The sequence below is a fragment of the Balaenoptera ricei genome, chromosome 10, assembly GCF_028023285.1.
Source record: "Balaenoptera ricei isolate mBalRic1 chromosome 10, mBalRic1.hap2, whole genome shotgun sequence".
Taxonomy (NCBI): domain Eukaryota; kingdom Metazoa; phylum Chordata; class Mammalia; order Artiodactyla; family Balaenopteridae; genus Balaenoptera; species Balaenoptera ricei.
Window position 1 is genome coordinate 3711260 of NC_082648.1, and position 21370 is coordinate 3732629.

At 51.1% G+C, this 21370-nt stretch overlaps 1 protein-coding gene across 4 annotated transcripts in view; it reads right to left on the reverse strand.

Moving 5' to 3' along the window:
• The window catches only part of CRACR2A (calcium release activated channel regulator 2A), a 79787-nt gene that overhangs the window by 48152 nt on the left and 10265 nt on the right, over positions 1-21370 (reverse strand). For all 4 annotated transcript variants that reach the window (XM_059934412.1, XM_059934411.1, XM_059934413.1 and 1 more), the window contains exons 3-5: positions 20432-20615; positions 16793-16939; positions 2249-2339 (exon numbers count right to left, since the gene is read on the reverse strand). In XM_059934412.1, coding sequence (XP_059790395.1) covers positions 2249-2339; positions 16793-16939; positions 20432-20615 — 422 coding nt within the window. The remainder of the gene's footprint in view (positions 1-2248; positions 2340-16792; positions 16940-20431; positions 20616-21370) is intronic.

Below are 21370 nucleotides of genomic sequence, written 5' to 3' on the forward strand. Positions count from 1 at the left end.
GGCAGCTCCTGCCCCCACGTTTGCTGCGGGGGGTCTTCTCCATCCCGCCGGTGGGGGGTGGGGCAGCAGCTCCAGGACCCCCAGCTGATGCCGGCAGCCCCACGAAGGCCAGACGGAGTGTCTTACTGCCCCTGCCCGGCACAGAGTGCTGAGGGGGTCACGGCCAGTGAGATGCCGAGCTCCAAGCCCTGGCCAGAGGCTGCAGCCTCTCACGCTGTCATGAGCTGTAGGCCACCGTCCTCACACAGTGGCCAGGCCAAGCCTGCGCGTCCAAAGGCTTAACAGCACAGCCGAACACGTGTTCACAGCTCCCACGCATAGGCAAATAGCATACAACCCAGCGCTGAGCCTGACAGGCGTTTGGGGCTCAGAGGCCTTGAGAAGGGAGGAGCCGGAGCAGAGGGGAGGTGGGGGTGCGACAGTGGGGTCAGACCCCCCAACTGGTGCAGATTTGCCCTGGAATTCCCCCCCACCCGACCTCTTTCCGCGCCCAGTCCCCAGGCGTTGACTTCTGGAAGCAGCATCTTTCCTCAGCTATGACCTTTGACCTGTAGTCATGGTGGGGGCGAGGGGGCCAAATGCCGCCCCCTCCCCCCGCCCCAGAACTCAGCCCCTCTGTGCACAAAGCCACTGGGGTAAAGGGAGCGGGTCTACTATTGCAGGGGGTGCGGCGGGGGTCAGGCTGATGCTCTCGGAAGACCCCCGTAGGGTCCGCTCGGTGAGGAGCTCCGAGTTCTCTCTGCCGTGTTTGCATTCACTAACGCTGGAAGTCGGGGGAGGGCGGGGTCAGCCAGGATGCATTAGCGCTCTAAAAAGGAAGGCGAGGGGGAGGTCTGGAAATACCGCCCAGCCTCCAGAGGGCTCCGGGTGGAGAACACAACCGGCTTATTCTGGAAAGCATTCTGACGCCCTCTCAGCTGGAAGGGCATCTGTGATAAGAAACGGGGCCGTGGTGTGGCTAATCGGCAGCCTAAAGTGAAACGTTGGTTTAGACCAACCTGCCTTAAGGAGCAGGGAAGGGATGTGACGGCGGCTCAGGTTCAGCGTTGACAGGCAGCAGGGATGGGGTCTCTATCTTCAAAGTTCATACGTTGAAACTTAACCACCAAGGAGGTGGCCCCAAGGAGGTGGGCTCTTTGGGAGGTGACTAGGTCACGAGGGCAGAGCCCGCCAGAGTGGGATTAGTGACCTTGTCCGATACCCCAGAGAGCCTGCTTGCCCACAGAGAAGGACACAGAGAAGTTGGCAGCCTACAACCCGGAACAGGGCTGTTCCTTGAACCCGACCACGCCGGCACCCTGATCTTGGACTTCCAGCCTCCAAAGCCGTGAGAAGTGAATGTTTGTTGTTTATAAGCCACCCAGGTTATGATATTTTTGTAATGGCCCCGAACTAAGACAGGAGGCCACCTTTCAAGATCCAAGACTTTTCCGCTGAGAGCCCAACAAGTGGATAATCCGAAAATGGATAAGAGGGAGTTTCTTGTAGCTCTGTCTGGTGAATATGTTCCCCTAAAGCATCCTGCTTAGCCTGGAACAGGAAGGGATTTCACCAGTTCTGAGCTCCCAAGACAAACAGCAGGGCTTGGTGTTGAAGGCTAAGCGCCAGACTAGGAGCAGGAATGTGAGTTTTACATCTTCCCCCGTGGAATCCGAGAAGCGTGGAACTTGAGTTGTCTTGGGAATTAAAATGTCTAGGTTTCCAAGGGGAAAGGATGGGAAACATCGGCTCTAACGAGGGTGCCCTGAGGGGAGCTGCTGGGCGTGGAGTGGCACGGGCTGTCGCGTTCGTGCAGGCTTGCCGTGGAGGTCTCAGGAGCAGCCAGCATCAAGCCAGTCTTCAGGCTGCTTTAACTGGTAAAGCCCCTCCATCCTTCTCTGCATTTATTCCTTGTTCATTCGTTCACTGATCCAACAAAATACTTGTTGAACGCCTGCCTGCTGTGCTCCAAGCACGGTGGAGGTGCTCAGGGTGCATTAGTACGTAAAAGGTAAAGATCCCTGCTCTTTGGGGCTTGCATCTTAGTAGGACGAGACAGACCACAATCAATAAAAATAAACCAGTAAATTATATGCCATGTTTGAAGGTGACAACGGCCTTGAAAAAAATAAGCAAAACAGGGAAACAGGAAATCAATAGTGCCATGGGGCACTGCAATCTTAGAGCCGGGGCTGAGGAGAGGGCACGGTCAGAGCAGGTGGTATCTCAGCCTGGCCCGCAGAGCCAAGCCCCGGGAATGGGCTCTTACCTTCAGGAGAAACTGCTCTCTCTCACTTTTGATTTGCTGTTCCATCTCCTCATAGAGGTGCTGGATTTCTTCATCGTAGGCAGCAATTTTCCTGCACAGGTGACAAAAGGAGAGCGTGAGGAGATGCCTTTATTCCCCAGTGGAGCTCTGGGTGGTTGGGTGACCATGGCGGTTGGGTCAGCCAAGGCTGCAGGGTCAGCTCCTCGGATCAGCTGACCACTGAGGCCCGGCAGGACCCTCTCATCCTCCTGTCTCCCAGCTGTCCCTCCCAGATGATCCACACGCCCCCCCGGGGAGCGTCCCTGGCTCTATCTTCCTGCCTCTGCTTTATCTCAGCACCAATCCACCCAGCCTCTGTGACACTCACCATCCTATTGCCCACTGACCCCTATGCTTGCCGACAGCATAAAGGTGTGCGGTGTGGGCTTCCTTTCTGCTTGGTTTCTTGGTTTATCTCTTTCCCACTTTGGGCGCTTTCTCTCTGCCTGGTTCCATCAGCACCATCTGAACTGTACTCTCCTGGAAACTATGGGCTGAACTTTGCGTGACCCTCATTTCTCACAGGATCTCAAAAGGTTCCATGGTGATGACCACCACCACCATCACGACGCCCCTAGAAAGGAAGGGGGCCACACCTGTCCAAGGGCTCACCCATCTCGGCACAGGGCCATGGGAAGGGCGAGGCTGGTTAAATGCTGATGGCAATAGTGACACGCTGGGTTCTCAGCGTCCCCTCCTACTCCAAAGAGCCCCACAGGACAGGAAGTAAGTAGCTGGCCTCTCTGCTCCTACATGGAGATAAAGACAGAGGCGGCTCTGGGGACAAGGTTTGTGGGTCACCCCTGGGATGGCTCCTCTTCTCTCCCAGTAATAGATCCTCCTTCAAGTACTCCCCCAAGTTCAAATGGGAAGGACCAAGTATTAGCATTTGAACCAAGACTGGAGATGATCACATGTGACATTCCCAGGGGACTGCATCTTTACACCTCTTCTCTGACCGGGCATGGGAGGCCCACTCTGCCCCTCGCTCTCTGCCCTCTTTCCTGTTAAGGAAACTCTAGGCTCCAGCAAGCAGGCTTATGTCATAGCTCTCCAGGTCTGTTTTGAACCTGTAATATACACACCTACTGCCAATTTTGGCACCTGCTATTCTAAACTCAAATGCTGGCACTCCCTTGTTCTTTATTCAACGAAGGAGTCTTTTATAATTGAGGAAACAGCCCTGGTTCTCGGTTCTAAGAGGTACCAGAGAGATTTCGGAAGAAATCATCAAGGATAGGAAAGCATTCATTCCCCTGAGCCTTCCGTCATTCAAACTCCCACCTCCCTGTATCCCTAAGTCCCCCTAGGACTCCAATCCAGCGCCAAGCCTCCCCCGCCGCCCGAGGCTGCACCACAGCCCATAGGCTGCCCCTTCCTCACTCGCTACCTGTTGGGGGAACCTGGCACCACTTGCACAGGCTGCCATTTTGACTGGCATCCTTCCAATTCTACAGAAACCACACAACTGACCCAGACGAGGGAACCAGTGTGGATCTGCATGGTCAAGGTCACTCACCTGTCTGAGTTCCCTTTCTTGGTTGTATCCCCAAGGCCACAAACCTGACTCTGAGTGAGTACGGCGCTGGCCCAGGGTGCGCTCAGCAAGAGGACACAGCTCTCCAAGACTCCTCCAAGCCAAGGCTCTGTGTTCAGCACTGGGCTTCCCATCCCAGGAGTAACAAATGTCTTTCTGGTGAAGAGTGAGAACTCTCTTCTTGGTAAATGACAAATGTTTGGATTGTTACTTTGGTTCTTACCTACCCCATAACAATTACAAGAAAATCTTGGCAAGAAATAAGGAGCCGAGGCACCTGCTGTTGCATAGGGACACCTCAGGGACAGAAATGATACAGTGGAAAGGAAATTTCAGAAACAAAGATGGTCTTCCCCTGGTGCCTGGAATTATCTTCCTGTGCTGGAAGAAATTCTGATGCTACGTGGTAAATGGTATCCAGGAAAACTTTAGAGACGGTGATTCCAACTATATAAGTACCAGGGAACTAATAGAGTGATATGAGAAAAACTTAAAAATGGATTTGATGCCGCTAAAGCAATACTAACTACAGTCATGCATATAAGCTGTGTACCATTTAGGCCTAATAACCATGCAGAGCATTAATTCTACACTATCATTAAATGTGTTATATTAACTTGAAGTTTTATTGGATTACATTAATAAACTCTATGCTTCTCGTGCTCACACGTTAGTCTGTTAGTCGTGAAGTAAGGAATTTTGCAAATTGCTACAAACAAACAAACAAATGGGGGGAAGAGAGATGTAGCCTCTGAATGGCACCTACTCCCAGCCCTCATCACAAAGGATGCGCCCACCACAAAGAAGTCCTGGGATGCAGGCGGGCATCAGCGATCTTGGGCCCACACTGGATCAGACATGGAGCTCATTCTTTGCAAACGCTCTTGAACAAAACCGGCCAGCATCCTGGGAGGCTGCCAAGGCCTGAATGACTTCAGAGGATGAGCCCTGACCCAGGGTTGGACACCCGAGTCCCGGGAATGAGATCATTAAGGTGCTGTGCACACCACTCCCATCACCAAACCAGCTCAGAGGGCAGAAGACCTCCTCCGATCCCAAAGTAGCACCTGTACCCCCGGTTCCTCCCAGCATCATCTCGATGACCAAACAAGAGAGCAGGTGTGCAAGGTATTTGGAACTGCAAAGTCCTAAATGGATGTAAGGGATTATTCATTATCGTAATTATTATCATGGGTTGCGGGGGGCAAAGGCTAACACTCCCCAAGGGGAGGAGGGTCTTTGTTTCAAGAATAAAAGGGTTGCTAGGTTTGGAAAGGGTCAGAAGCAATCAAGAAGATGAAGAACAGAAAGCTTAGTCAATAAAACCTCCTGTCGGAGCGATCCATTAGAGATGCAGGCTGTGTGTGAGCAGGGGCTGCAGAGAGATCATTTTTCTGGGAGAAACAATGGCTAGAGACACTCTCAGAAGATCTGGGCATATGGCCTATGGTGCTCCAGCCGGGCTTACCACGTCCTGCCATCAGAGGAAAGAGGCAACTGATTATGTTTGCTTCTTATACACCCCTTTGTTGCCACAATTTCTAAAACCACTCAGATTGCCTGACGCACACAAATACAGACTTTGAAGTCTTCTCCATGAGTATTTCCCTGTCTGTTCCAACGCACTGACCCCCTTCTCTGACCTCGGAGGACACCATATGTCTTTATTTGAACATTTCAAAGTCCTGAACTACTCTTTCCTTTGGGTTTATGCTGTCTTCACTAGGTTACGAACACTCAGACATTGATGTCACCCACAGGGCCTGTGCTCAAAATGTTAATGCTGAAAATCTGTAAGAAATAAATTTAAGACTTTGGATACCAGACTCAGAAGTCCATGGGTGGACCACATGGCGGGAAATACCAGATTCCAGGGGAGTTGAAGAATTTCGGGGTTGGAAGGCTTGTCTGATCCAACCACCTGTTTTTCCAGTGTTAAAATCCTCGCCACAAAATCTCCACCAAGTATTTACCCAGACTGGGTTAGAACACCTCCAGTGAGAGGGAACGCTGGATCTCTAAGCAGGTCTTTCATCTATGGACTATTCTGGCTCATAGACATGTGTCTTTCTACGACCTTATCCTGCCTCTGTGTAATAACTCTTCATATATTTAAAAACAGCATTAAGACCTCAAGGAGTAGCCTTGGGTTGCGGTCATGCCTCTCCACTTCCTCCAGCCATGTCTCACATGGAATTTTTTCTTTTGGAAGTCCCTTCACCATCCCCTTTACTCTTCTCTGAATGGGCTCTAATTGAGCTTTCTCAAGCCATAGAGTCGCAAACTGAATGCCCAGTGTATGAGGTCTGATCGGTGCAGATTAGATCTCTCTTGATCTAGTTGCTGCCTACCTATTCATGCAGCCTAAGAGCACATTCACTTTTCTGGGCACTCACATCACATAGTTGATGAATGCTGAACCCATTTGTCGACTAAAACCCCTAAACCTGATGGCAGAGTGATGGTTTTTGTTTTAAAGATGGTGAGACTGAGGGACTTCCCTGGTGGCACAGTGGTTAAGAATCTGCCTGCTAATGCAGGGGACATGGGTTCGAGCCCTGGTCCCGGAAGATCCCACATGCCACAGAGCAACTAAGCCCATGAGCCACAACTACTGAGCCCATGTGCCACAACTACTGAAGCCCGCACACCTAGAGCTTGTGCTCCACAGCAAAGACAAGCCACCACAATGAGAAGTCCACTTGTTGCAACTAGAGAAAGCCCATGTGCAGCAACGAAGACCCAAAGCAGCCAAAAATAAATTAATTAATTATTTTAAAAAACAAAGAAAAAGATGGGGTGACTGAATCGTATCTCTCCCACCTTGTGCTTTTGCCATTGGTGTTTTGGATTTTGGCAAGATCTCAAATGTAATTCTGTTAGATTTTATGCTTGTTAGATTCAGTCCATCTTTCTCAACTGTCACTATCTTAATGGATCCCAACTGGTGGCTCAGTGTACTCAATGACCTTCCAAATTTTGTTGATATTTTAAGTTTTCAATCATAATGTAATCTAAATAACCTATAATGTTGGTTTTGATTATTTAATTTATCTGAGATTTACTTAGAAGAGCATTTTAGGGACTTCTCTGGTGGTCCAGTGGTTAAGACTCTGAGCTCCCAGTGCAGGGGGCCAGGGTTTGATCCCTTGTCAGAGAACTAGATCCTGCATGCTGCAACTAAAAAGCCCCCATACTGCAACTAAGGAGCCCACATGCCATAACTAAAGCTCCCGTGTGCCATGACGAAGATCCTGTGAAGCCAAATAAATAAAATAAATAAATATATTTTAAAAAAGAAAAAAAGGAAGAGCATTTTAAAAAATATATAAACTGTTGGTTTCTAGTTTTATTGTATTATAGTAAGAAAATATATTGGTAAGGGATTACTTTTTGGAATCTATTAGCCTTTCCTTTGTATCCCCATATTGTCAATTTTTACATAAGTTCTATAACAAGAATGTGTATTCTACTGCAAGGCACACAACTCCACATTCATCTCTTAAATCAAGCTTGCTGGCTGATGGTTTCAAATACTTTGTATATTTGATGTGCTTTTTGCTTGACTGATATGTCAAATTTGAGATAAGTTTGTTGAAGTCTTCTAAAACTCTTTTAAAGTCTTGTTTTTATCAAATTTTCTTTGTTTTTCTAAGTTTCTGCTTTTTGTGTTTTGCTATGTTGTTTGGCACATACAGGTTTATATTTGTTGTATCTTCTCTATGGATGGACCTTTTTTTTTTTATTACTACAAAATATTCTTCCATATCTCCCTTAATTCATGCCATTGGTAAACATGTTGAACATAACAAGAAGAACAGTCTGTAATAGAGCTCTCTGAGCTATTAATTAATTACATGGGAGCATAAATATGCAACCTGTCTTCTATTAACCACTCTGAAAACACTCCCTTCCCCTAGGGCAGTGTCTAATGATTTCATTCTATGATAGCTATGCCTAGTTATTTTGAACAACAGAGGGAGGAGGAGACAGAGAAGAGATAGATAAGAGAAGGGAGGGAAAGAGACACGAGTTCTCAGGGGGACAGGGGACATATGTGTGAAGGAGCCAGGGAGAGTGAGTAAGAGTCATGAGCACTAATTATTTATCCTCTTCTTTCTGTCTCACTATGATAGCTGGGGAGCCTCTCTTGTGTAGTCCAGGGTAGTGTAGGTCTTAACCCCCTGCTAACACCTACAGTTGGCTCCGAGTTCATTAGACCCAGAGTGAGAAGGCCTCGGTTCAAATCCTGCTTTTGACATTTATAAGCTTTCTGGCCTTGGACAAGTCACATTACCTCAATGAGCTCGAGGTTTTCTGTATCTGGAAAACCAGATGGTAATACCTGCATTAGAAAGAAGTCATGTGTAAAAAAAGGGTACACATGAACTTATCTACAAAACAGAAATAGAGTTACAGATGGAGAAAACAAACTTTCGGTTACCAGGGGGTAAGGGGGGGAGGGATAAATTGAGAGATTGGGATTGACATATACACACCACATATATAAAATAGGTAACTAATAAGGACCTACTGCATAGCACAGGGAACTCTACTCAATACTCTGTAACGGCCTATATGCGGAAAGAATCTAAAAAAAGAGTGGATATATGTATATGTATAACTGATTCACTTTGCTGTACACCTGAAACTAACACAACATTGTAAATCAACTAGATTCCAATAAAAATTTTAAAAAAAGAAAGAAATCATGTGGACTTAGTAAGATCATGCATGTGGAAATGTCTAGCAGACCCATTACGTCACCATCAGCATTAACAAGTATTGACTGACTACTTCATAAAACAACATTCTGGGTAACATAATTTAGACTTACCGAATGGTCTCTGCCCACCAGGAATTCAGCATTTATGAACTCCAAGTCCACGTGTAAGTGGCGTGGAGGAAAGGAACAGGCAGAAGAGGCCACACACCGCCCCACGGTGCCAACCCCACCCCATGGTGCCTTCCTGAGCTCCAGCTGACATAATTCTGCGACCACAGAGCCTTGGCTGAGTTAAGTGGAGGAAGTTACCTGCTCCGGCAGTGGGGCAGGTGTAGAGTTATCAGGGGAAAAGTTAAGAAAGGCTGAGTCCAGACAAGGGAGATTTTCAACAGTGGGGGAAGGAGAACAATTGTATACTGAGGATGCTGCAAGGGTAGTGATGGACTTGGAAAGGATGGAACCTACTGAAAGCCAGGGTGAAAGGCCCAGGTGTGACCTGGAGGATGCAATGCCACCCAGGACGTCGGACTGTGGTGGATTGCGCCTCTCAGAAGGATGACTCTGTGTGTGTGTGTGTGTATGTGTGTGTGGGTGTGTAGTGTGCACGTGCATGGTATCAGGGGTACTGGAGGTCTAAGGATGGGACACGTGGGAAGCAAAATGGGCTGGGAATAGAGATGCTCGTGTGAATACAAGGCTTAGGTTCAAAGAGGCCTTCAGAGAGAATTCGCAGCGAGCAAGGACTTTCCCTGCCAGCCTCCCACAGGCACTGTGGAAATTAATTAAGCTTCACAAAGTGCACTGCACACAGAGAGTCAAGGTGCCAGGCTAGAACAGAGCATTAATACTCAGTTCCACCGGGGTTCCAGCTGATGGCACACAGGCCGAGCCTTTCTGCTATAGAATATTACTTGGTCAACATATTTTTTTCCTGTTCCCTCTGTCCTTTGCCTTCACTTAGGAACAAAGGGTCTCAGAAAGTCATCTGGTCCCGCCTCTAGGTTCTAGGCAGGGTGTGCTGAAATCATTCCAGGAAAAAAAGTAGCGTCTTCCTTCCCTAAATGAAAGGATAGTCTTGACCTTGAACAGAACAAATGGCATTCTTCTACAGTTTAGATAAATTTCAGAAGCCGAACTCAAAGCAGAGCTTCAGAAATGGCCACTGGCCTTGGAGAGCAGTCGCTCTGATCTCATGTGTTTCCGTGTGGACCAACAGTGGTCTGATGCATAGGACTCCGGTTTGCAAAGCCTGGGGAAAGGCAGATGCAGAGAGAGGAAGAGTTCCCCTCCCAACACAGACAAGTGTCCTGTATCCCATGTGAAGGAAGTGAGGGTCGGGGCAGTGCAAGTGGCCAGTGTGTGGTCACCTGGTTCCCTGGGCCAGAGTGGGGGAAGAATCCAGGCCTCAACTCCCACCCCACGTGCATCTACAGTACCACACTTCCCTCCCAGCATCCACAGTTTTAAGACAAATATCATACGATATTGCTTATATGTGGAATCTAAAAAAAAAAAAGATACAAAAGAACTTATTTACAAAAGAGAAATAGAGTCACAGATGTAGAAAACAAACTTATGGTTGCCAGGGGGAGAAAGGGGGGGGATAAATTGGGAGATTGGGATTGACATATACGCACTACGATATATAAAATGGATAACTAATAAGGACCTACTGTACAGCATAGGGAACTCTACTCAATACTCTGTAATGATCTACATGGGAAAAGAATCTAAAAAAGAGGGGATATATGTATATGTATAACTGATTCACTTTGCTGTACACCTGAAACTAACACAACATTGTAAATCAGCTATACGCCAATAAAAATTTTAAAAAAAGAAAAAGAAGGAAAGAAAAGAAAAAAAAACCAAAAACCTGACAACTCCAAACCTCTGCATTTAGGATTGTCAGCATCCAAATTCCATCTGGCATCTGTCAATTGTGCAGTGAGCATGCCCTGGGGTGAGGAATGGGGCCGAATGTCTGGAGGTTGCCCCCTTTCCTGGGTCTCCCCCGCCCCTGCCCCTCATGCTCTGATCACGGAGTGAAGACCCTGGGCCAGAAACATCTCAATGAGTCTGCTATTTGCCGGAGAAGAAAATGGAAGCAAGTTCAGCCTCCGCCAGCTTTGCCGTGGGGATGAGAACAGTCATGAGGGACTCAGACTCACCACTGCCCCCTGCCGCCTTCCCCACACAACTGCGGTCTCCGGCTGCAAAGGGAGGCTCTTACTAGAAAAACCCACTTAGGGTTCCCTTGTTCCCCTGAAATCAGTCTCTCTCAGTCTCTCTAATGCCTCTCTGTCTCTGTCTCTGTCTCTGTCTGTCCCTCTCTCTTTCACATGCACACAGCCCCACACGATTAGGGTAGCGGTGAATGAAAGGCAAACATAAGAGTTTGTAGAAAATTCTGCAAAGGCTGTAAAATCGCCAATTGGATTTTCAAGACGGATGGTTTCTCCCTAATTAGATTCTGCTGCCTTGTATAAACCAACTTTGCAGCTTTATCCCATCCTATAAAGCAAACCATTTCTCATCAGTCAAGTTTACAGATCATGCCCGCGGTGCACACAGAGCACAAATCGACCTCACCTTTCCATCTGCTCTCAGGGCCAAGTTAACAATGTGCTTCTGCCTCCGATAATAATATACCAATAAAAAGACACGTGCGTGACTAAGCTGTGGCCTTATGGCCTAGAGCCCTCCCCAAGAACTTCCCTCCACTCTGAGAACAGGAGTGGAATTATAGACTGGAAGGGCTCCTGGGCGTGCCTTTTGCAGGCTGGTACCTTCTGGAAGAACAGGCTAGAGCAGCATTTCTCAGTGGGGTGTGGGGTCTGCCTGCATCAGAACCCCTGGGGAACGTGTGCTAAGATGCACATTGCTGGGTCCCCTGCCCCCAAAACACACTGATTTAGACCTCCTGGAGGAGGGACCTGGGAATTTACTCTTTAATCGAGAGTCCCTGGTCATTCTGAAACAAGCTAACATTCAAGAACCACACAGCTAAGGCTCGTCACAAGTGGTACGTAAGGGTCGCCTGCCATACGTACGATGCTTTAATTGCTGCCCTACCTGGAAGCAAGGCCAAGGAAATGATGACCTCCCCGCCCACACACACACACACACACACACACACACACATCACAGAACACCAGTTATCAGGCTTGTGTCAGGTGCCGGGATCACAGCTGGGCTGCCTGTCAGGTTGTGAGACACATTCCCTCCTGGTCTGGACACCCTTGCAGAGCCGAGGAAAACTGGTCTAGACAGAAAGCAGCAGCATAGTGGCTGGGTGGGAGCTGCAAGCGAAGCCCTCCCAAAGCCCCACCCCCCATGCTCCCGAGAAACTGCCCAAGGCCTGAATCATTTGGACGAGGAAAGACTGTGCAGAGGAGGGACTGATGCCAATGAGGGTGTGGGGAGCATCACGAAACTTGTCAAGGCCAAGGGTGGTCCACCGAGGATGCAGAACAGGATACTGAGCTGCAGAAGACTGAGAGAGGGCTGCCTTTGATCTCGAAAGCACTTTTCTTCAAAGAGCTCAAAGCACTCCCCAGACACAGCCTAATCCATTCTTACCCCCATCCTCTGGGTTAGATCTTGGTAAGGAACTCAGCCAGGGCAACTCCTCCGGCAGATTCCAACTCTGGTGCAAAGTCAGAATCCCTCGGGATATTTTATACGCGCAGACTTGGAGCCCTCACCCCTGACCAAGGCAACGGGGCCCTCCTGGAGTAGGGCCCCAGCATCCCCTACTGGTGAAAGGTCTGAAGTTCCTGCTGCCTCCAGGCAGTATCGTTCTACATGGGGAGAGCTCAAGTTTTTTTTTCCAGATCAACATAATTGGGCAGGGTGCTTTCAGTGGCAAAGGAATTCGTAGATCTGATGGCCAGAAGTTCCTCCTCACGTCAAACCATGTCTCCCATGGTAAAATGTAAGGTTCGACAAGCCTCTGCATGGTGCACACAGAGAAAAGCGGCTTGGTTGCAATCTGACCCCCTCCTCCTCCGAGGGAGGTGGAGGGAATGCAGTCCGCTCTGGAGGTGCCGCAGACGAGCTGGGCACCAGCCCAGGGCCCTGCGTTCCACCTGGCCCCCACCTCACCCCACCGGGCCGTGGCTGCTTCTCGGTGCACACGCACCAGCGTCAAACACTGAACCCAGAGTCTAACTCAGATCTAAGGTTTTCTCAACTTCCGTCCCAAAGGCAAGAGGGTGGGAGGTTGAAGGCCCCCAGGCTTGCTTCTTTCCCCTGCTCCCGATATGCAGGGTCAGAAGATAAAATCCACGGCCGGGAGGAAAGGCCTGGAGTTGCTTCTGACACTGCCCTAGAGCCTGGGCCTCCGGACATCAGCTTCAAGATGTCAAGCCGAAGCACTGCCCCCGCTGTATTCCTCCTCCCTCCTAGAGGCTGGGGGTGACCCTGGAGGATGCTGCAGGGGGGGCCTTTCTCACTCACTGCAGTGAAACTGTAACCCTGAGGGACACGGCCAGCCTGGGGACCTGGGACCAGGACTCCCCCCAGGTCGGTCGCCAGTCTCTGGGCCCCGTGGGACAGAGAAACGAGGTGTGTGGTTTGGAAAAGGGGGAGGCAGCTGAGGCCACTGCTGCCAATGGTCACGCTGTCAGGTGCTTCAACAGCACGGGGATTTCCTGGTCGGCTTTGCGGCAGAATTTTTACAGCTCTGCCTCACTGGTGTGATCATAAACTCCTCAAAGACGGGGACGCTGTGCTCCGTTGGCTCAGCTCAGCCTGGCACAGAGTAAGTGCCCGTTACGTGCCAGCTACTAGTCACACGCGGCTGTACCCTGGTGCCCAGCCCTGGGCTGCACACAGCAGTCAAGTCTCGTCGCCCTCTCTGGGACAAGCGCTCATTTCCCAGATGGAGTGACGTGTTAGCTCCTGGGCTGAACAGCCTGCTTGTGGCGGAGCCTGGGAGATGCTCTGACAGTCAGGGTTCCCCAGGCTGCAGCCCGAGCCAAACGATTCCCCAGACCTTCCTTTCTCTCCCTTCACCAGCCAGAGTGTGCCCCTCCTGCAAACAAGCCCAGACCCCCAAACTCGCCTCCTAGATGTCCCAGAATCACTTAGCCTCACGCTGAGCCATTTGTCAAACCTCCCATCTAACTATTCTGTATCCCATTGGGGTTTCAGTTTTTTCTTTGACTTCTAAGCTGCAAGGACCTCCAGGGATCCCCTGGTCCAGGTAGAACCCGGAAACAAGATGTGAACAACCTGTTTTCTTTCTTTAACAGAAGAGAAGAGAACACAAGAGACTCTAAGAGAAGACCTCAGAGCCCGTCACATGTCATGAGGGTGAACACATTTCATGAAACTTTTGTCTCAGTTATTCACACACACAAGTGTGTGGGAGCTGCAAAGTCAAGCGCGTGTCTTCTGGCCAGTCACAATCAGAAAGTTTGAACAACACCAATCCCGTTCTCGAATGTTGCCGGTAAGGAAACAGATGCACAGAGAGGTAAAGCACATTGCCTGAGGTCACACAGCTGGTCAGTGGCAGTGCCTGGGCAGGACCTCAGGTTTCTCCTGTCTCCTGTTTCAGTGCTCTGCTTGCTACAGGTCTCTGGGAAAAGGACTGCCAGAGAGCTCAGTGACCCCCGAGCCCACCCGAGCCCCCCGGCTGGAGTGGACCCCATCAGCTGACCTGGGGCAGGGGTAGCTGGCAGGCATATGAAGGGAAGATGGGCACAGAGGGCTGGAACTCCTGGCTGAGCTAGTTTCGACCATGCAGCTGAGAGTGACCTTGACTTTCAGCTCAAGAACTTTTTAACCATCATTAAATTGGAACAAAAACACGAATGGAGGCCACTTAGAGATGGATGTATGGCCCAAGAGGCTCTGCAGTAAGTCTCTCCCTGCGGAGGTGCAGGCCAGCAGAGGGGCCCCCTGCAGGTAAGATTCTGGGCCCCGAGCTAGGTCACTGCAGGCATTCAGGCCCTCGTCTCCTTATGAAACAAGGGAACCGTCCCCTCTGGGGGTGCCCCCTGACTTTCACTGTGGCCCCTTGGGGTGATCAGTGCTGGACTCAGAGAGGGGGGTGGTGAGGGGCAGAAAATAAGCCTCATTTTACACGTGGGAGAACTGAGGCTCAGAGAGGCCAAGAGACCAGAGCAAGGTCACAGAGCTAGCTGGTTGGAGAGCCACACATGACTCTGACCCAGAGCCCCTGATTCCCTGGGTCTGCTTCTCACATCCACACAAGAGGCACCTGGACATCTTGTTAAAACGCAGAGTCGGGGGCTTCCCTGGTGGCGCAGTGGTTGAGAATCTGCCTGCCGATGCAGGGGACACGGGTTCGAGCCCTGGTCTGGGAAGATCCCACATGCCACGGAGCAACTAGGCCCGTGAGCCACAACTACTGAGCCTGTGTGTCTGGAGCCTGTGCTCCGCAACAAGAGAGGCCGCGATAGTGAGAGGCCCGCGCACCGTGATGAAGAGTGGCCCCCGCTCGCCGCAACTAGAGAAAGCCCTTGCACAGAAACGAAGACCCAACACAGCCAAAAAATAAATAAATAAATAAATAAATAAATAAATAAATAAATTAAAAAAAAAAACAAAAAACCGCAGAGTCGGTAGGCCTGGGGCGAGGCCTGAGGCTCTGCATTCCCAAGAAGCTTCCAGGTGATTCCGAAGCTTCTGGTCCGTAGACTAGACTTCGACAGGAAAGTTCTACACTGTGTTGTCTGGAAGGATAAAGGGATCCTTATACTTCACCTCCAACTCTCCACTTCAGCCAGGCAAATCCTCCAAGACTCACCGACATACTTATTTAAAATAGTTATAAATGTTATTATTTTAACGTTCATCGAATACTTACTAAGTGCCAACACTGTTCTAAATGCTGACATGTAATCCTCACAGGTCTATGAGACGGGTATTACCGCCCCTATCTTACACATAAGGAAGCTGCAACTCAGAGAGGTTAAGTAACTTGGCCTAAGTCACACAGCTAGTAAGCAGCAGAACCAAGATTCGGACTCAGCTCTGACTCACAGCTTATTCAGCTAAAGGCTCTATAGCGTATACCCTCAACCCCTCTCTCTCCCAGCCCTGGGAGCCTCGCCCCAGAATGCTCTGAACACTCCTCTAGCCCGACCGTGTTCCCTCCAGCACCACACGGCCACGATTTCTCATCATTCAGGGTCCTGAAGGTCCTCTTCCAGACCTGTGTATACCCAGTGGGCCTCAGCAAGTTATTTTAGAGTTGATGGGGAGGAGGCGTGAGATGAAAGGGAGCTCAGGGTGGTGCGTGGGCAGCGGTCCGCACACGTGGTGATCTCTCTCTATATTAGGGGCTTGTGTGCTTTCTTGTGGTCTCTGTTGGAATCGCTGAGGATTCCTATGGAACATGAGCAAATCTCCGGGTGGGACAAGGGGCCCGGGGAGGACCTCCTCAGGGTGCTTCCGATCTCGCCCCCCACCCAGCCTGCGTTCTGGCTGAGGCTTCAGGACGGTAAGCTGTCCTGAGTTACCCTGTGGGTCACAAAATCGAGCTCCTTGCTGTAATGTTCGCTGATGAGTGTGGACAAGCACAGCGCCCCGCTGGCACACTCGTCCTCACAGGCCAAGGGACACCCACCTGGCGGGCCCGCACCTGCGGCGCCCGGGGCCTGGCCAACTCGGGCTTGGCTCCGAAGCAGTGTCTGCAGGGCCCGAGCGCGTTGCCTGGTGCGGCGCCCTCCAGTGCACGAGGGGTTCTAGGACGCACCGAGTATCTGGAGAGACCCCAGGGCCAAGAGGGCAGCAGGACAAACTGAAGACCATGACGGGAGTGAGAGGGCAGGAGGGCCGGGGGCTGGTCCAGGGATGGGGGTAGGTCCCATAGGCCGGGGCCTTACTGCCCCGGGGCAGACAGAGTGGTTTCTAATGGGTCTCGGGCACCAGACCATCTTGCTCTGAGTCCTGGCTCTGCCGCTTACACACTGTGTGTTCTGGGGGCGTGTTACTTCCCCTTTCAGTGCCTCGATTTCCCCATTGGTAAGTTGTGGATAATGACAAATACCCAAATGGGTTGTGTAGGAATTTAGGATAGTGCCTAGCACATGGCGAGGGCCTAATAAATGTGAGCGGGGGCTTAGAAATAGATATCCGGTGACAGCCCCGGGCCCGGCCCCCGCTCTGGCGGATGGTCGTAAGGCGGCATCACCGAATAGGAGACGGAAGAGGTGTGTCTGGTTTGCACGCATCTGTACAGAGGGCGGCTGAGACTGGTACCCACTTTTTCAGGGCGCACTCCAGCTCGTCCTTCTCCTCGTGGGCTTCTAGGAGCTGCGAGAAGATTCTGGTCAGGAAATCCTCAAAGTTGGACAGTAAGTGAGGCTCGTCCTTCTTCAGCTGCAGCCAGAGTTGCTTGACGTCATTTTCACTGTGAGAGAAAAAGGAGCATTAGGGTGGGAGCGTGGCCGTGAGGCTTCACGGGACACACGGAGGTCCCAGGTGTGACGCCAATGGCTAGAGCATCATTATCATCGTCAGTAAGGAACAGCAGTGGCTGACATTTATTGAGCGCTTGCCGCATGCTGGCTGCTTTATGCACATTTGCTCATTTGACCTTCCAGTGAGGCAGGTGCCGCTAACACCGCCATTTACGGGTGAGGGGACGGATGAAGAGAGGGGAGGTGAGCGGCCTCAGGTCACTCAGCTGGGAAGTGATGAAGCCGGGAGTCATGCTGGCCTCCTAATGGCCACACTCAACAGCCTTGCTTTCTGTCTCCCGCGCTGAGCTGGTGGCGGGGAGCACACAGAGCCGCGGGCCAGGAGCCTCTCCAAACGCCAGGAGGAAGCGGGAGGACAGGAGCCCAGCGCGCGGGAGGACGGATGCCGTGGAGCTGAAGGAGCGAGCCTGCCGCCCCAGGAAGGACGGGCCTCACGGCTGAGAGGGAAGGACGTGGCATCTGCTGGATGGCAGGAGGCAGCTGTCACCGCAGGGAGAGGAAGGGAAGATGCAGCAGCCCACTGGGGCCTGGAGGCAGCGGGCGTGGTGACAGGAGAGAGCAAGGGACGGAGCAGGTCTGAGAGGTGTGTGTGCACGCACGGAGAGACGGGTGGAGAGTCGGGAGGATGGAGGCCAGCAGAGAGGCACAGACGTGCCTAGAACCGCTCCCTCCCCAACAGGCAGGCTGGCGCTCAGCGGAGGAGACACACGGGTCACGGTGATCAGGGAGGGGAGGGCCGGGAGGCGGCACACCCATGGACCTGCTCTGCCTCTGGAGAAACTCAACAGTCTACAGCCAGTGATCAAACAGACAGCCAGAGGGTGACCTGATTTCACTCATTAAATTCTAAAACCCCTTTGATCTGAAGGTAGCTACAACTAGGGACCCTCAGGATAAAGAATAAAATCCTTGTGCTGTGTGACAAGCACTATATCTGAGAAATTTTACTCAAAAGTGATACTTGATAGTGCCATGTTAGTAATGTGCCTGGGGTGTAAATGTTACTCTCCACACCTAGCAGAGAAGAGGCTCACCGAGAAATGAACCTACTTCTGGTCAGTTATCTGATCATCTATCCAATCATCCCTCCTTCCCTCTTTCCTTCCCTTGCTCCATTCCATCCAAACATCTCCCAACTCATCTAGACCATCCATCCATCCCCCATCCATCCTCCCATCCATCCACCCAACAAGTATTTATTATTTGTTGAAAACCTAGCACTGATCTGGATGACATGAGAGATCTAGGAAACGAGAGAAGGGGAGGTAAGGAGCCTCCTGTTTCCCAGAATAATTTCCATTTTCCCCCATACAGAACACGCTGTGGCTGTGGCTCTATTGGGCTGTAGATACATGGGGATTGCACAAAGGGTTCAGAGATAAAGGGTCTCTGGGAGATACCACGATGACTTCCCATCACTGTGGCAGGTTGCCCCTCATAAGGTAAATGCCTTATAAAATCAAATGCACCTTGCTGGCCGAGGTCTGTCTGTTCCCATCCCCTGGGTTCCTGCTGGAGCCTGGCAGAGAACCATTAGGGTGAGAGCCTCCAGTGAGATTTGCAGACCTATCTGACGCTCTTCCAAAGCTATCTGAACCTCCTAGTCGTGGCCACATCACCCCCCCACCCCCGCCAGATTTCTGGAGAAGGGATAAGTCTCTCAACACTGGATGAAAAATAAGCCAAGGCCGATTAGCTGCCAAATCCCTCAGCCAGTCGAAGCACCGAGAAAAGCCGGGAGCCCAGGTGTTCCGTCTACCACTTCCGGACAAAGCCAAGGCCACTCTCTTGGAAGGACACAGGGGTGCAGGGTGAGAAAGGGTCCTGGGTGGTCAGTCCATCCGTCTCCCTGCTTCCAGAACAGCACACAAACCATCTTGGTCGGTGAGATCTTTAAAGACCTCTGAAGTTTTCCAGCCTCCTCTGTTTCCTCTTCTGGGGTCCTACAGTCTGGACCGTTTTCCCTCACGCTGCAGCAAAAGCCCACTTCCTTCTTGTTTAACTTCAAGGAGGATGACAATGGCCGGGCACCATCTTCTGTGTGTCGGTTTTTATCGACCACTCCTGGAACCTTCCCCAGAGCCTTCTCTTCTCCAGGAGCTCTCGTGTTGGCTCGGCCCTGCGCGGGCCTTTGACTGACGTCCTCAGAGAAACCTCTGGTGAGCTCTGATTTGAGAGCCCTGCCAGGAGGGCGGCGGCCCAGAAGTGATGGGCGGGCAGAGAGACGCCTCTCTTTCATGACAGCGCCTTGGCTCGCCCACACTGCCCTCTCCTGCCCCCTCCTCCAGGACGAGCCTTCACGGGGTCGTGGGCATGGTCACTGGGCTCTGGCCTCTTGTCCTTGGAGAAGTGGAGCTAGTGTCCTCTCTGGCTTGCCCAGGCTTCTGCCAGGCTGTCTCAACTCTGCCACAACCTAAAAGATGCTGGGAGCTACACATACTTTCTTGGCCTGCATGTTGTGTGAAGGCCCCTCTCTCTTGCTTCCCCTTTATCATTTTCCTCCACAGTCTTCTTCTTCCCAAGCTCCAGACATACCAGCTCCAACCATCAGGCCATTCCGCCCCTCACTCATGAAACACACACCCAACCCAAGACCTGGAGACCCCAACACAAAAAAGCAAAAGGTGATGGCAAAGGGGCAGAAGTTCTTCCATGTTTTTCGGGCGACTCTCTGGTTTCCACTAGCTACAACATCACTTGATTTCATTTCATTTCATGGCAAAGATCTGGGTTTACATCTATGCGTCTCTTTCTTACAAAACACTTTTTGCAAAAAAGAAAAAAAAAATGGGGGTATTACGTTTGGTTTGAAGTTGCGGCCACCTAAAATTTTCAGCTGAGTTACTGATCACCCAAGTGATGGGCTGGTAAAAACAGGTTCACCTCCCACCTCGGCTTCCAGAACAGGTTTGGTTCGGCTCAGGGATCTGATGCGCAGACGCGTCCGTGTAAGGTGGCTTTGGCAGGAGCACAGCACGTGGGACGCACTGCAGCCCCGGAGACCCAGCGGCGGTGGAGATGCTGGTGACCTGATGGTGACAGGAAAGCCTTAGGCGCGACGCGCCGAAACCCTCAAGGGTTTCAACCCTTGCACAGCCCTCTGATGGGCGGGCAGCCCTCAGGGAGCAAGGCCAAGCCAAGGACTGTACTGATTATGGACAGCAGGGGGGTGAGGAAGGAGTGTGGGAGATCAGGGGATAGGAGTGTTTCCCGTGAAAATAATGTAAAAAGCAGAGGCAGAGCCCTCGACCCTGACGCAGACAGGTCATGGCCAAGGGCAGGCTGCACGGAGCCAGTGGCCTAGCTGGAAGCAGGGACCCAGGGCTTGGCTGAGGGCTTAGCAGCCGTTAAGGTTGGACAGAACAGATGGAGAGGTTGCCCCTAGGCTGGGCTCCATCCCCCAAATCACAGTCGCCACTTACTCTTCCAAAACCTTTTGGGCTCCAAGCCTGTCCATCAGCGTCTGGAACTGGGCTTCCTCATCTTTGTCCATGTCACCCAGCTCCTCATCCCCTCTGGTCTGATACACCTTCTCTTCCTGGAGCTGGGCCGGGTGCTCACCAGTATCTTCCTGACTTGCCTTATTCTGGCTGAAGAAGAACTGACCTGGGGGATGCACGGGCACAAGGATCTGGATTAGGCAACACTCACCCAGGAAGACCTTTGCTTCCTCAGTTGCCAGGAATCAATCGAGGTTCAGCTGAGAGGAGAAAAGGGGAGGCCAGACTCCCTGTAGCAAAGATCCTTGGATGCCAGGCTCTGGATTTTATGTCTTTCCTACTTGGATGAGGTTCTGCCAGAGATGCTAGAATCTGGGAAAGGCAGAGCGCATGGCAGGTACTACGGCACCTTTGTGGTTCTTAGTCTTTTAAAGGCTGGCTTAGAATCATCTCTTCATTGATTTCTTCTCTCAACAAGACCTTTCCCCCCATCGCACTCCAGCAGCCTGCTTGCCTGTGCTCCGTGTTATCACCCAGTCATCCTGGCCACCGGCATCACTGTGCTTCACATTTACAAGTCAGTTACAAATTCCTGAAGGTCAGGAAAGGCATCAGATACTGCCAGGCAAATACCTGGCACCTTGAAGGAGGCAGATGTATGGTGATTTATCTGACCCATATTTGTTCTAATCAATACCTGATCAGTATTGGATCTGATGGTGCATCTGTTTTTCTTTTTTTTTTATCTTGTTCATGGATCTCAGTTGTTTTTCCTCCTGGTCACCTTGAGAACGCCTGGTCTATTCAAACCCTTTACAGATTCCTCTGAAAGCTGGTGCCCCTCAACCTGGAGGACTCGGCCACGCTCAGGTTGAAACGAGCCATACACGCCTCCCACTCTGTGGTCCACTGGTATCTCGG